This window comes from Nyctereutes procyonoides, unplaced genomic scaffold, assembly GCF_905146905.1.
Source record: "Nyctereutes procyonoides isolate TBG_1078 unplaced genomic scaffold, NYPRO_anot_genome, whole genome shotgun sequence".
Lineage (NCBI taxonomy): Eukaryota > Metazoa > Chordata > Mammalia > Carnivora > Canidae > Nyctereutes > Nyctereutes procyonoides.
Window position 1 is genome coordinate 28,164,911 of NW_026575126.1, and position 15,030 is coordinate 28,179,940.

Here is a 15,030-nt window from a genome sequence, read left to right on the forward strand (position 1 = left end):
TTTGGCTCAGGTGCCGTGCCTTTCCTTGTGGACCATTATAAGCACTCTCTAATGAGCCCTGGCCCTTCTTCTCTTGTTGGTCTTTCATCCACGTGACTGAGTGATCGTAAAACAGAGCTCTCATGATTCTTGACCCCAAACTGCTCAGCCTTCCTTTCTGCCCCATGCCCACCCTCTTTAACATTTCCCCTCCTCCATTTCGTGTGTGTCAGATCTACACAGATCATTACTCTCTTGGGTACTTTCTCCCTTCAGTTTCATATGTTACAATTTGCACTTTCCGTTTCTCTATCATGGCTGATTGTGTACAGCTTTATTTTTCTTATTGGATCGCAAATTCCTTGTGAGGTAGGACATGGCTAAATGGAAAAATTTATACCTAGTTCTTGGATAGAAGGATTCAGCATCATAAAACTATTTCTCCTCAAATTAATAAATTTAGTGTAATTTATTAAAAATCTTGAGCTAGCTTTCTTTCTTGCCAAAAAAGCATTGTTCTCATGGCATTTTTATTAGTGGCAAAAAAAAAAAAATTCATCCCCATAAACCCCGTCCCCCAACTAGAAACAAAGAGACTGTCCACTTATAAGAAGGGAAGATTGAATCCTTGTAGTACACACAGACACCATGGAATGGTTGTAGTGATGTGAAAAAGGGAATTTGAGCTATATTGCGTGTCTTTGAATGATTTCTCTAACATATTCTTTGGAAGAAAAGATACAGATAAGCGCTCATAATGTAATCCCCTCCTTTAATAAACAATAATGAGATCCCATTTCACCTATATATGTATATCTGTATTAGAAGAGCAGAGCTGATTTCCTGTGGAGCTAATAAAGCTTAAAATTTAGAGACCTCCACTTCCATGGGCACCCTTTAAGGTCCTATATACCTAATTGTGTATTCATAATTCTGTATTTTTTTTGAAAGATTTTATTTGTTTATTCATGAGAGATGAGAGAGAGAGGCAGAAGCATAGGCAGAGGGAGAAGCAGGCTCCCTCTGGCGAGCCCCATATGGGATTCGATTCTAGGACCTTAGGATCATGACCTGAGCCAAAGGCAGATGCTTAACCACTGAGCCATGCAGGTGCCCCCTGTATTCTTTTCTTCAAGTGGGCCTCCAAATCAGATAAGCTTCACACTCCATGTGTGTTACCATGGAGAAAATTATATGTCAAAATGCTAATGCCATTTCCATTAAAGGAGATGGTGGGGGGACTCAGGAAGAGGAAGGAACAAATACCACAATAACTAGAAAAAAACTATTTGACATTTTACTCATTCCTTCATATTTTTTTGAAAACTTTAATGTTTATGTTGAGAGGTAGTTGGAAAAGCTGTTGCAAAACCTGAAACAGACAGTACAGTATCGTTCTTGCAAACCAACCAGCCAACCAGCCAAACAAAAAAGTCTGTTAAGAATGTGGTCATACCATCACCTGAATAAACAACAACAACAATAACAATAACAACACAGATAATAATGGGAGGCAGGAGGCAGTTGGTGAACATTTTAAAAGTTTTCTGTCAAATTACTTCCTTTCTGGGAGTGATACACACACACACACACACACACACACACACACACACACACATATTCTATCATAAAGCCCAGGAAAAGAAAATCACAAAGGACGCTTTCCAAGAAGTGAGCGTTTCATAAATGCTGCTCAATGAATATATGAAGGAACTCTCCTCCCGACACTCTGTGGACCTGATCCTTTCTTGCCATAATTTCTCTCACCTGCTTTAGTGAGTTTGGACATTGGATGATCTCGTAGGATAGCTAGATACACATATTTAGTGTGTTCCAACAAAGTAGGCATTCCAATGAAGACGTGGTTTTCCTAGTAAGATTTTATCATTGATAGCAAATTAGGAGAATGTGAGTCTTAGATTAGTGGGAGATATTCAGGATGAAGCTTTTCAAAGGCACTTCTTTTTTTTTTTTTTTAAGATTTTATTTATTTACTCATGAGAGACACAGAAAGAGGGGCACAGACACAGGCAGAGGGAGAAGCAGGCTCCATGCAGGGAGCCCGACGTGCTGGGACTCGTTCGGGTCTCCAGGATCACGCCCTGGGGGCGCTAAACCACTGAGCCACCCGGGCTGCCCCTCAAAGGCACTTCTTGAGTGAACTACATTTAATACATAATTTGATCAAGAAAAAGCCTAAATTAATGAGATCGCATCTCTGTGTGAGATTGAAGGGCAATTTTATGATAAGAATGCCACTTATAAATGTTGTTAGTGACAAGGCCAGCAGAACATGGAAAATACTCATTTTACAAAATCTTCAGATAAACTTTTGCTCATTCTGAAAAAGGTTATTTTCCTATTTTCCTTCTGTAATTCATGGGTCTAGAGCATTGCTGTCCATAGAAATATATATAATGAGAATTATATATATTTTAAACATTCTAGTAGCCACATTTAGAAAAAGTAAAAAGAAATGAGTTTAATTTTAATATATTTTACCTAATCCAATATACCCAAACTATCATTTCAACATGTAATCAATACAAAAATTATTGGGATCCCTGGGTGCTCAGTGGTTTGGCGCCTGCCTTTGGCCCAGGGCACGATCCTGGAGTCCCGGGATCGAGTCCTGCGTCGGGCTCCTGGCATGGAGCCTGCTTCTCCCTCCTCCTGTGTCTCTGCCTCTCTCTCTCTCTATGTCTATCATAAATAAAAAATAAATAAATATTTAAAAAATACAAAAATTATTATTGAAGTATTTTACATTCCTATTTTTGAACTAAGTCTTCAAATCTCAGCATGTAGTTTGCTCTATGGCACATCTCAGTTTGGACTAGTCACTTTTTTTTTTTTTAAGTAGGCTTCATATCCAGCATGGAGCCCAGTGTGGGGCTTGAACTCTTGACGCTGAAATGAAGACTTGACTTGAAATCAGAGTTAGATGCTTTAACCGACTGAGCCCCCAGGTGCCCCTGGACTGGTCACATTTCAAGTGCTCCATAGATGCATGTAGGTAGAGGGCAGATTCTGCAGGGACAGGCTTGGCCATGAACTGTTGAGGCCCCTTGGAATGATGTGAAGCCTGAGATTAGCAGAACAGGTTATGCTGCCTTGCTTCAGGTGATCTAATTATTCACATAAGAGTTAAGCCCTGTCAGATTTAAAAGGCTTGGGATAAGGTATCTCAGGCTCTTGCTTTATTTCCATGTGACTTCCAAAATGGCCCATTAATTATTGGTGAACAAAAGTATCTTCCAGAATGTGATCTCTCAGGTCCTTTACCAAGCTGTTGAACTGTGCATTCTTCACTTTTGCACTGATCAAACAGGTATAATCCTGGCAGCTATGCCATGAAGATCCCAGAAAGTAACTGCAAGAAAGTGGTCCCAAAACTTCTCCTAAGAATCAGTATCCAAATGTTCATACTTTTCCAACAGGTTTCTTAAGGTATTTTCAAAGAACTAAGAGAGCAGCCACTCCTTTGAAACGTAGCCATTCATGGTTTCACTTGAAAAATGAAAATAGACCTTTTCCCCTCGGGAACAGCAGTGAAGATGAAAGAGCTTGAGTATTCAAATTATGTTCCTGTGGGTATGTGAGGAGCTGTACCCTCACATACCTCTGTATGGTTACTGCTCACGTAGGATAGTATTCTGCTTGTGAGACCCTGAAGGAGCACCCATACATAGAGTCTGCCTTCAGTCAGCCTTTTAAAAATTCTTCTTTGGGGAACCATCCTTACTAAATAGGGCCCGCCTAAAATTGATGGTGGTGCTTTTAGGCATTATCTTAAGTCATTATTCATCAAAGAGAACTTGAAGTTGTGTCTTTTGTTTGTCATTTGGTTGTCTCCAAGGGGCTTTCTACTGTTTACCAGAAGGCTTGCCATTTTTGATGATGTCTCTGTGTTGGCCATACACAGATAAACTCTCAGAGCAGCATCATGTCCCCGGGAGAGGGGAGGAGAAGAGAAGGGCAAAGAAACAAACCCTGGGGAAGCTTGTGGAGATGCCTCATTGGCGTGGCTTGCGTTTATTACCCCATCCAGAATTTGGCCTATGCAATTGCTAGGAGTTTCCTTAAATACTTCTTTTGGGATTAAATGGAGCTTAAAGTTTACATAAAGCCTACTTCAAAAACTAAGAAATTAATTTGTCTTCATTCTTTGAGTTATTTTATATCTTCCACTATCTTTTTTTCCCTCCCATAAATCATTCCTTTTTTGAGGGAAAAAAAAAAAACAACAACGTGCTTTTGGTGGGTGAAGTAACATGGTCAGTGTGAGGATATTTCCCAGAATTACTGACGGTGACCCTTTGCTTTTACATGCTGCCAAACCAGGGCCACTTTACCAGAGGTTACTTGATGGGCGTGGTTAGAGTCGCACCTGGCTCCTGCAGGCCTGGTGACAGACTGGTTACTGCCCACTTGAGTGTGGAGTCACTGCATAGGGCCTTCTTTTGCTTCTCTCATCAAGGCACATGTGGAAAAGGATAATATTTGCTTAGTACCCTGTGATTATAGCTCATAGCTGTTGGCAACTGGCCCGGGAACTCTGGCTGCCCTGGTCCCTGCCAAGGCAACTCCATTCTGTTTCACTGATTCGGAAGCTTTGTTCAACAGAAATAATGGTGTACAGATAAACCCTGGTTCTGTGAGGGTCAAGAAGCTGCATTACACTCTTTATGGCCTTGAGCTGATAACTTTTCAGTTCGTTTATTGAACAGATGTTTATTTAAGTACCTCCTGTTTTCTCAGTATATTTGCTAGGTCCAGTACTTTTTTTTTTTCCCTCAAGAGGCTGCCTGCAATTTCCTCTCTTCATGTGTGGGGTTAGAGCCTTTATTCTTATCATCTGCTACCATAGAATCCTTATATTCTTGCGGAAGTTATCATGTCCAACCTTTGTCACAAACCCCATCTTCAAGCTTATCAGATTAATTGTTTACACAGAATTTTGCCTTCATCCATGGCAGGCTGAATGTGGAAAATTTTGCTCCTGAGATGTTCTAGCATTGTGTAAGTCATTATTATTACTATCTTCACTTACAGGGTGTTCATTTGGGAAAAGAACACTGCTGTCGTCGTAGAAGGCGATTGCACATGATCTTAGCCACATTACAGTGTAGCTAGCCCACGTGGGAACTGTTTGCAAGAAAGTGTTGCTCAATTTTGGATGTCTTGACTCTTAGGGCTTTTCTATATTCCTATCAGAGTGTGTGTTTTAGAAATTGAGTCTGATTATACCAGTCTTCTGCATTAAGTCCTTCATGGGCTCCACACTGACTAAAAGTATGGAGGAAATACGGACTCCTTACTGTGGCACAAAAGGCCCTCTTGACACGGGTTTTCCTTCCTCTCCACTCTTGTCTCTTCCTCTTCCCTCTCAGATCCAAATCCACGTAGCTTCCTGGATGGCAGTGCTTCTTGATGTTTTTGTGCCTTGCAACACACTCTTGTTCCCCCTCTTCCTATGATCTCTTCTTTCCTGCCCATCACATGTACATCAGTATGTCTGACTAAGTCATTCTCAGCTCCATGGGAGCTCTTCTCACGTGGTGCTGCATGGTACTCTGTACACATCCCTGTACTCTGGCTGCTCGAGGTCAGGAACCGTGCCTTGTTCATCTTTGTATGAGTAAGTAACCCAGCAGGATAGTATACTCATAGTGGGCACTCATTACATATTGGTCAGATGAAAGAATAAATACATGATTGAATACTAAAATCAGGGATGTAGCACCTTGGAAAGTGACCAGGACTTATTAATTAAGAATTCTGATTTTGTAGTAACACTCCAGGGGCAAAATGTATTGACTGTGGTAGTCAACATCTTTAAATGATGTTTCTTTCTTTCATTACCAACCAATCTATGTTTCAGAAGTGAGTTTTTAAAAAAGATTTTACTTATTTATTTGAGAGAGAGTGAGCACAAGTGGGGTGGAGAGGCAAAGGGAAAGGGAGAAGCTGACTCTGTGCTGAGCGGAGAGCCTGATGCATGGCTTGATCCTAGGACCCCAGGTGCATGACCTGAGCCAAAAGCAGATGCTTAACTGACTGAGCCACTCCGGCGCTCTGTGAGTTTTTTTTAAAACCAGTTATTTCCAACACAAATTGCGAGGTGTCTTCTTCAACCAGGCTGTCCATGTAACCTCAATTTAGCTTAATATATGAGCAGAGATAGTGTCCAGGTTGACTATCTCATCCTTCATTGCAGATAATAAGTAAATTGTCACCTGACTAGGTAGTGTGCATTCCTGAGGGTGCCCATATGTATGTATCTTGAGAATGAATAGTGTTTGTTAGGTCTCCTATTGCTCAATATGCCACCTTAGGTCAACAGCAGGAGTTATTGCTATTGAACACCCAAGGTATGATGTTTCAGGGCTTTGCTTTGGATTGCAGTTTGTATACCAAACTAGAATGTAAGTAATCTGGGTGCTGCTTGCTTGCTCTGCCCTCTTGTTCATGGATTATGGAACTAGAAAAATGTGAATTCTTGCTGTAACACTAGAGTCAAGCAAGCTCCAGAATGCAGGTAGGTGAGCACACCCTTACCACCTGGAGGAACTATGGAGGTATGCCTCCCACAGGGATTTGACTACTCAAAGAACTAACTATTAGAAGCATTTCCCTGGAGCTCTTCTATAGTCCTGAGTATACCACTTAAAAGCTACAAGTTTAAGAAAGCAAAATTCCTTCCTGGACACTGTGACTAATAAGGTGGAATGACCCAGCATTGCCATATCTGCTAATCCACTATACCCATTGCTGGTTCAAAGGTCATGTTGCTTAAATCTATAAAATGTTTTTTTTTAAAGATTTTTATTTATTTATTTTATATATATATAAATATATATATATATATATAGAGAGAGAGAGAGAGAGAGAGACACACACACAGAGACACAGGCAGAGGGAGAAGCAGGCTCCATGCCGGGATCCCGTCACGGGACTTCAGGATCATGCCCTGAACCAAAGGCAGGCGCCAAACCACTGAGCCACCCAGGGATCCCCTATAAAATGTTTTGAGGTCTACCTTGTCCTAAGAAATTTCCCATGGTTTTTTCTTCCTCTTTAGTTTGCTTTCTGTGTTCTCTTTTACCTTGAAGCTTTTTTTTTTTTTTAAGATTTTATTTATTCATGAAAGACACACAAAGAGAGAGAGGCAGAGTCACAGGCAGAGGGCTCCCTGTGGGGAGACTGATGTGGGACTTGATCCCAGGACCCTGGGATCACGACCTGAGCAAAAGGCAGACACTCAACCTCTGAGCCACCCAGATACCCTACCTCCAAGCTTCTTAAGAGAGCAGTCTAGACTCTGTTACAGTCAGTTGGTTCTGGGCTGGCCTTTACCTCTGTAAGTTTTATGAAACTCTCTGTGCTTACAGAAGAGCCAGCAAACCACATGGTTGTGTTTGACCCTCTTCTTATTTGATTTGTTCTGTGGCCACTCTAGTTCTGGATGCTTGCTTTCTTTCCCTAATTCCTAAGGTTCTATCTTATGCTTTTCTCTTCCTTGCTCTCTGGCCTTCTTTCTCAGTCTCCTTTGCGAGCATTTTCTCTCTTTTGTGCACCTGAAGCCCGCTCTTCTCTAGGGCTCTGGTTTGTGGCCACTCTCCATGAGTGAGGGCATCTGCTTCCAAGTTTCAACAATTATACATGTGTTTGTGGTCTCAAATTGTCATATCTTGAGCAGTGGCACCTGCAAACGTACCCTGGGTCCCTGGAGTTGCATTAGCAGAGGCTGTGCTGCTCTGAGCTGCTGGAGCAGTCTCCTAAGTGTTTTCTACCACCCAAATATCCCCACCCCAGCTGGAGCTAGCAGAGGCAAACCAATCATCCACATGGGGACCTCCTTTCTCCCTCCACCACACTTGCTCTCAAAGGCAAATCTGAATTAATAATCTAGAGTTTGATTATTTAAAGCCAGATGGCATGGAATTTTAAGCCAAGTAACTCAAATATTTACTCTGCTTTAAATATACAAAGTGCCAATTACTGCAGCATATTTGCATTTATATAATACAACTATACCATCAACACTATTTTATTGTTTTAGAAATGAGGGAAATAAAGGGAAGATACTTTTTAATGAATAAAAAGATTTTATGATTCATTTTGATTTCTCAAATAGTTAAACCTCTTATATACTTCTATTGTAGCTCTTTCTTTCTTTCTTTCTTTCTTTCTTTCTTTCTTTCTTTCTTTCTTTCTTCTTCTTTTTTTTAAAGATTTTATTTATTTACTCATGAGAGACACAGAGAGAGAGAGGCAGAGACACAGGCAGAGGGAGAAGAAGGCTCTATGCAGGGAGCCTGATGTGGGACTTGATCCCCCGTCTCCAGGATCACAACCTGGGCCGAAGGTGGCGCTAAACCGCTGAGCCACCGGGGCTGCCCTATTATAGCTCTTTTCAAAGTGTAATGCAACTTTTTTTTTTCTTTAAATGGATATCTTAGTTTGGGCTGCTGTAACAATACCAGAGACTGTGTGCCTTAAACAACAAACATTTATTTCTCATAGTTCTGGAGACTGAGAAATCCAAGGTCAAGGAACCAGCAGATTTGGTCGTTGGTAGCCCTGTTCCATAGCCATATACTTCCCTTGTCTTCACATTGTAGAAGGGCAAGGAGCTCTCTGGGGGTCTTTTTTTAAGGTTACTATCCCTTTAAGGGTTTAACCCTTTAAGGGTTCCATCCTTATGACCTTGTCGCCTCCCAAAGGCGACCTCCAAATATCATACTGGGGATTAGATTTTGACATACGAATTTTGAGAGGACACAAATTCTGTCTATAGCAATGGGTATAAAATGGAGCTAATAGGACCCACCTCAGAGGGTTGCCTTAAGCATGAAATGAGTTGCATGTAACAGAGTAGTGCCTCGCATAGAGTCAGTGTTCTATATGTATTTGCATCTATTATTATTACTGTTAGTCATCACTCCAACTTGCTTTCATATTCCTTAAGAGCACAGAGAAAATATTTTTAATTATTTTTTGTGTGACACCTAAGTTATAGTCCTTGATTTATAATAAAGGCTCAGCAAATGTTTTAAGGAATGTCGAATTGTATTTAAACACTGTCTGTATTGTCTTAGAAAACGTATCTCTTGATAAAGGGAATCAATCCTGTAATTGTTAACCTCAAGGTCTGTCTTTTCTGTGTTACTGTCTGTTTATTACAATGGTAAAAAGCCAAATGTTTTTCAGTATTGGGACTGAAAAACCATTACAGTCCCATTGCATCACAGGCATTTGTGACCATTACAACACAAGCATACTTCATTGGCATAGATGTTTCTCTTAGAAGTTGTAAAAATTTGTTTTCAAGTCAGATTGTGTTTACTTTTTTTTTCAGTTTTAATACTGTTATTTACTTTGTAAGCACTTTGATTTCTTTAGCTATTTCAAAGAAATCTGGTGAATCTTTTGTAGACTAAAGAATTCTTTTTTAAAAAAATATTGTATTTAAATTCAATTTGCCAACATGTAATATAACATCCAATGCTCATCCCTTCCCGTGCCCTCCTTAGTGCCCATCACTCAGTTCCCCAATCCCCCTAATCTCCTCCCCTTCCGCAGCCCTTTGTTTGTTTCCCAGAGTTAGGAGTCTCTCTAGACTGAAGAATTCTATAGTAAAGTGAGTATTAACACTTAAATATATTCGTTTCAGGAATTCAAAAAAGTTTTAAAGATTTTTAAAGCTTTTTTATCTGAGAGAGAGAGTGACAGAGATAGGGAGAGGGAACACAAATGGTGGAGAGGGAGAAGCAGACTCCCTGCTGAGTGAGAGCCTGACACTGGGCTTGATCCCAAGACCCTGGGACCATGACCTGAGCTGAAAGCAGATGCTTAACCAGCTGAGCCACCTAGGCGCCCAAGGAATTCAGGTTTTATTATTTTTTTCTTATAGTGAAGAACATGTACAGTTTTCCTACGTAGCACTTGATAGGCAGTACAGTAGGCTTTGGAATGTAAGAGTAAAACCATCTTCTTGCCTCATGTTTGCTGAGACATTTGTTTGTAAAGTGTGGTAGGGTTGGGGAGTACCTTTGGTTCCTGTCCTATCTAGATTTCTGTGAAGTGTGTTTGTGTATTTAATTAGAAAACCAATTTGTATCATCTTAAATATTTTATTATTGATAAATACTGACATTTGTTTAATTCACTGTGAAAGAAGGCACACATTAGTTTGGGAAACTTAACTGAAGTAAGCTTATGTTATATTAGTCAGTTGAAAGCTATAGCTTTCTTACTAATTTTTTTCAGGTTTAGATTTAAGACCCAAATCTCATTGTTTACTCCATCAAGCTTATCTAAGCTACTGAATATAGTCCAGTGTGATCTGCTGTTTATCTTTTTGTGTAGACAGATTTGCAAACATATTCTTTTTGGTTTTGTGAGTGAATGTATCTTAGTGAATCCACTGCCTTTCTCCATATGATTGATTATAAAAGGTTACTATTTAACCAAATGGATGTCTGTAATCCAAATAAACAGACATAGTACGATAAATTTATCTAGGCTTACTTAGTGGTCAAGGATACAGAAAGAGTGAACATAGAAACCTGCTTTCTTTTATTGTTCAGAAAGAATTGCCTTTAGCCTTTTGCTGATTAGAGGATACCTTTATTTTTGAATTTTTAAATGATGTTTTAAGCTTATTAATTACTTAAGAGGGACATTGAACCATTAGAGACTGCTTTCTTTCAACAGGAAAAAGCTTAAGTGTCACAAAGAGTTATATATTAGATTCTTTAATCAGATTGTTATGAATAGTTATGCCTGAGATATAATTTGGCATGTGTAATCATAACATTCAGTAGCTCTAAGATTTTATTTCTGGCATTATGGGGATATTATATTTATTATAGTTAGATTAATGCAATTCAGGCATTTATAATGTGTCATGTAAGGTTTCACTTATAACTTATTATAAGTGGAAAGAAACATCTCATTTTAAACATAGAAATTGTACAGCTAAGTTTTGATTTTCATGAAAATTAGAAATGATAATTGTAGTATAAGTAATTAAAGGCTCTAATTTCCTTGATGGCATTACTCCAATTAATTTAACAACTACTTTAGTGCTCTTAACAAGTAGGATGCAGACTGTATTTGATACATATTCCTACCTTTGGGGTCTGTGCCATGTAGTGGTGGAGAAGAAAGCCTTTTTAATGGATATTCTTGATCCAGTAGAGAACTGCCTTTCTTCCCAGCTTGAGGAGGTATCTGTACAGTGCTAGAGAGCCTTGAGGGTAGAAATAGAGTCTAGAAGCTGGGCCTCATGGTAGGGTAGGGGTGGGTTGTGAGTGGGCTAAAGAATGCTTATGTGAAGAAGTGACACATATTTTATGATGCATTGCACAGATGTGTCCCAACTCTCTGCAAATCTTGGGTACCTTCAGCCCTGCCCCAGTGTTCCATGGGTTTAGAGGCACATAAGGAAGGGAAGCAAGGAAGAGGATAATGGAGCAGTAGGAGGATGCTAGGCCCCTTCCCTGGTCTTCAGAGGTTTTCTGAGGATCCTTTAGGGACTGTAGACCAGAGGCTGACAACTGGTGTGTTTTATTTGGTTTCATCTTATTTAAAAACTTAAAGTAGTCAACATCAAATATAAAGAGATTCATGTGAAAACCCATTCAGAAGGTCAGCCACATTCAGTTATCCTTTCCTGCAGGGTGACTCTAACCAGAGCTGAAGAGTCACCTGCCTGCGTTTATATCTCTCTCCTGACTAGTGTAGCTGTTTGGGTTTGCAACCCCTGTGGGAGACTGGCTGACTCAAGTTTGTGGGGTACCTCGAGGGTTTGATGACTTTGTTCCTCACTCCTGCCTCTTTCACACCCAGTCTAAAATCAACACTGACAATAGTAGTAACCTATACAAACAGGAAAAAAAAATGGAAGTGTGTTCATTAAGACCCTGACATTTATAGATTTTTTTCATTCTTTAAAATATGTTTACCATGTTCATGAAAAGTGCTTATATTTTCTTTTATCTTCTCTCCCTTTATTTATTGCAGAGACAAGTAATATTTGTTTTCATTTCATTGCATTGCAGAGTAGCCAGGAGACAAAATTATTTTAAGCAAAGTACCTCTACTTTAAATAAAGTTTTCTAAACTTTTCATAGATAATAAAACATTTTCTGAAACAGATTGAAATATCAGTTTGAGAATCAGATGCATGTTTTTATTTTAAGCTATATTACTTTGTCGTCACATACATTCAATAGTACTAACAGAGTGAAAAGCAGTTTTATTTGTAAGGGTTTCCGAAATTGTATAAGAATTATAAAATATTTTTCTTCTCTTTTCTCACAAAATTCTACCAGCGAGTTGAAAATGGTGACTTCAACTGGATTGTTCCAGGAAAATTTTTAGCATTTAGTGGACCACATCCAAAAAGCAAAATTGAAAATGGTAGGTTTTTCTTTACTTTACCATCCAAAAATTTATTTCAGTTCATCTTTAATTTCTTAATTTCCTCAGATAATCCTTTCTTTTGGTAATAGTCTCCAGAGAATATTTATTAATTAAAAAATTGAACAGTAGTAATTAGTGTGTTAAATATAGTTTAGTAGGTAAAGTTATAATCCTGTTTTAAAACTAGAAAAAATTTAAATTTTAAAATGCATAAATAGGCACTTTACCTGACCCAGTTATCAAAGAAGAATCTGAGAAGCAACTGGTCAACCTCATAAGCAGATTGTTGAATTCTGTCAGTGGTTCTGAGATTTATTTGGTGGCAAAGTGCTGTATCAGAGTATTCTTTGGGGAACATCATGTGGAACAATAACAATGATGATGGTGATGACATAGTTACTACCTAAGCACTATACTATCTCATTTAATATGCACCTCTATGAGATTTAGATACAGTTATCTCCATTTTGCAGAAGAAGAAACTGAGGCTTTTATGAGTAGGAAATTTACCCAGAGTAGTAGGGGGAACTGGTACTCCATCCCAGACCTGAGCTCCTAAACATTGCTACCATACTAATCTATTTAGCTCCATTATGACTAGAATACCTTTCTAGCTGACAGTGATTAAATTACTCATTTGCAGTATGTGTATAGCCAGGGGCATACATACTCAGGAAGACAAAAAAAAAAAAAAGCAAAACAAAACAAAAAAAGCCTCTTGAATGAAACATAATCAGCTATGTGAGTTTTCACAGTAATATTTATTTTCTCTTTTTATTTATTTTCACCTGCCAACATTCCTAGAAGACAAGTAATGATAGTCACCCAAGGCTTAAGTATAATTTATGGGAGCAGCACATAAAATTTAAAAATTTTACCTATGAATATAATAGTTTCTTTTTATTGCTCTTTATCTAGTCATAGAACTGGAACATCAGTCTTTTGAGGAAACATCTGAAACCCAGAGTTTAGGGTTATTCTCCTTTTATCACCATCATCATCCTAAGTATTAGTTTGAAAATCTAGTTTCATTGTATATTGTTAATCATGCATTCAGATTTACTGATTTGTTTGAGCTTCCACAAATGTGTGTATCAGTTCATGCATATAGCATATGTTCCAGGGAACTCTGCTTCAAGCATGGTTTCCTGTAATGGGTAATGCAAGTCTAGAGAGTTAAGCTACCAAATAGGAAGACTCTGTACTGAAGCCAGAATTACATCTTCTCATTCATGAAATTGTTAATGAATCTCTTTTGCTCCAGACATTGATTAACCTCTCCCATGTTGGGTTGTCAGGAGTACCATGTTAAGTGCCCAAGGAAACTGCTTTCTGGCAGTTGGTCTTTCAAGACAGGATTGATTAAATTTACCTTTGGCCTTCTATGCAAAGTGATCTGACTCAGACCTCGGAAATCTCAGTGGGTGTGTAGTTTCAGTAGTGGCTTTGTTGGTGGGTGTTCATTTGATGAAGTTGAAAGAATTTTGCCATTTAGGGTTCCTGTGTTTTATGACATTTTCTTAAAGAGAAGATGAGAGGTGTAATTTAAAGAATCATTTAAAGTATTTTTAGAGAGGTAATACATGATTATATTAAAATACAGATGAATTAATAAAAAGCACATAAAAATTACTTATAATTCTACCCAAGTTTTCTAGGGTTAGTGGTTGTGGTGGGATTATAGGGGGATTTAATTTTCTTTCCATCTGCTTCTTTGTATTTGTGTGCACACTTTTTTTTTTCCTTTTCCAGTGAACACACACACACATACATGCACATACAAACCTTTCTTTTTTTATAAGCATAGCATCATGGTTACTATCTATTTTATTTTATTTTTTTAAAGATTTTTTATTTATTTATTCATAGAAATGCAGAGAGAGAGAAAGGCAGAGACGCAGGCAGAGGGAGAAACAGGCTCCATGCAGAGAGCCTGACGTGTGACTCATCCAGGGTCTCCAGGATCACGCCCTGGGCTGCAGGCGGCGCTAAACTGCTGCGCCACTGGGGCTGCCCTATCTTTTTATTTTAAAAAGATTTACTTCTTTATTTTAGAAAGAGAGTGAGAGAGGGCGAGCAAGGAGAGGGACAGGAGAGGGAGGGAGAATCTCATGCAGACTCTCTGCTGAGCACAGATCCTGATGTGAGGCTTGCTCCCAGGTCCCTGAGATCATGACCTGACCCCAAATCAAGAGTTGACCGCTTAATTGACTGAGCCACCAGGCACCCCATGATTACTGTCTTATATCAGCTTTTTTCACCTAACATGTCACAGACTTCTTTCCATGGTAGTAAATGTAGGTTTTCATTATACTTTTCCATGACTGCATTATATTATTCTGTGATGTGCTATAATGCTGTTACTTTCTGAATGAGATCTACATTGTTTACAGTTTTTCATTTTTTCATGGTTGGCAAATGTTCACATTTTTTTTTGTAGTTCTCCTTTCTTCTCTAAATTCTTAAGTAGTAGAATCATTGGATAAAAGGCTCGAATATTTTGTGTGACAATTCTTTTTTTTTTAATTGAAGAACAGTTGCCTTTAATATTGTATTAGTTTTAGGTGTACAGCATAGTGATTGGATATTTCTGTACATTAGAACATGGTCACTACA

The 15,030-nt window shown here is 38.7% G+C and overlaps 1 protein-coding gene across 4 annotated transcripts in view; it reads left to right on the plus strand.

Annotated features, from left to right (window-relative positions):
- CDC14A (cell division cycle 14A) overlaps window positions 1–15,030 on the plus strand; it is a 199,711-nt gene that overhangs the window by 111,862 nt on the left and 72,819 nt on the right. For all 4 annotated transcript variants that reach the window (XM_055340337.1, XM_055340338.1, XM_055340339.1 and 1 more), the window contains exon 8: window positions 12,324–12,411. In XM_055340337.1, the coding sequence (XP_055196312.1) occupies window positions 12,324–12,411 (88 nt within the window). The remainder of the gene's footprint in view (window positions 1–12,323; window positions 12,412–15,030) is intronic.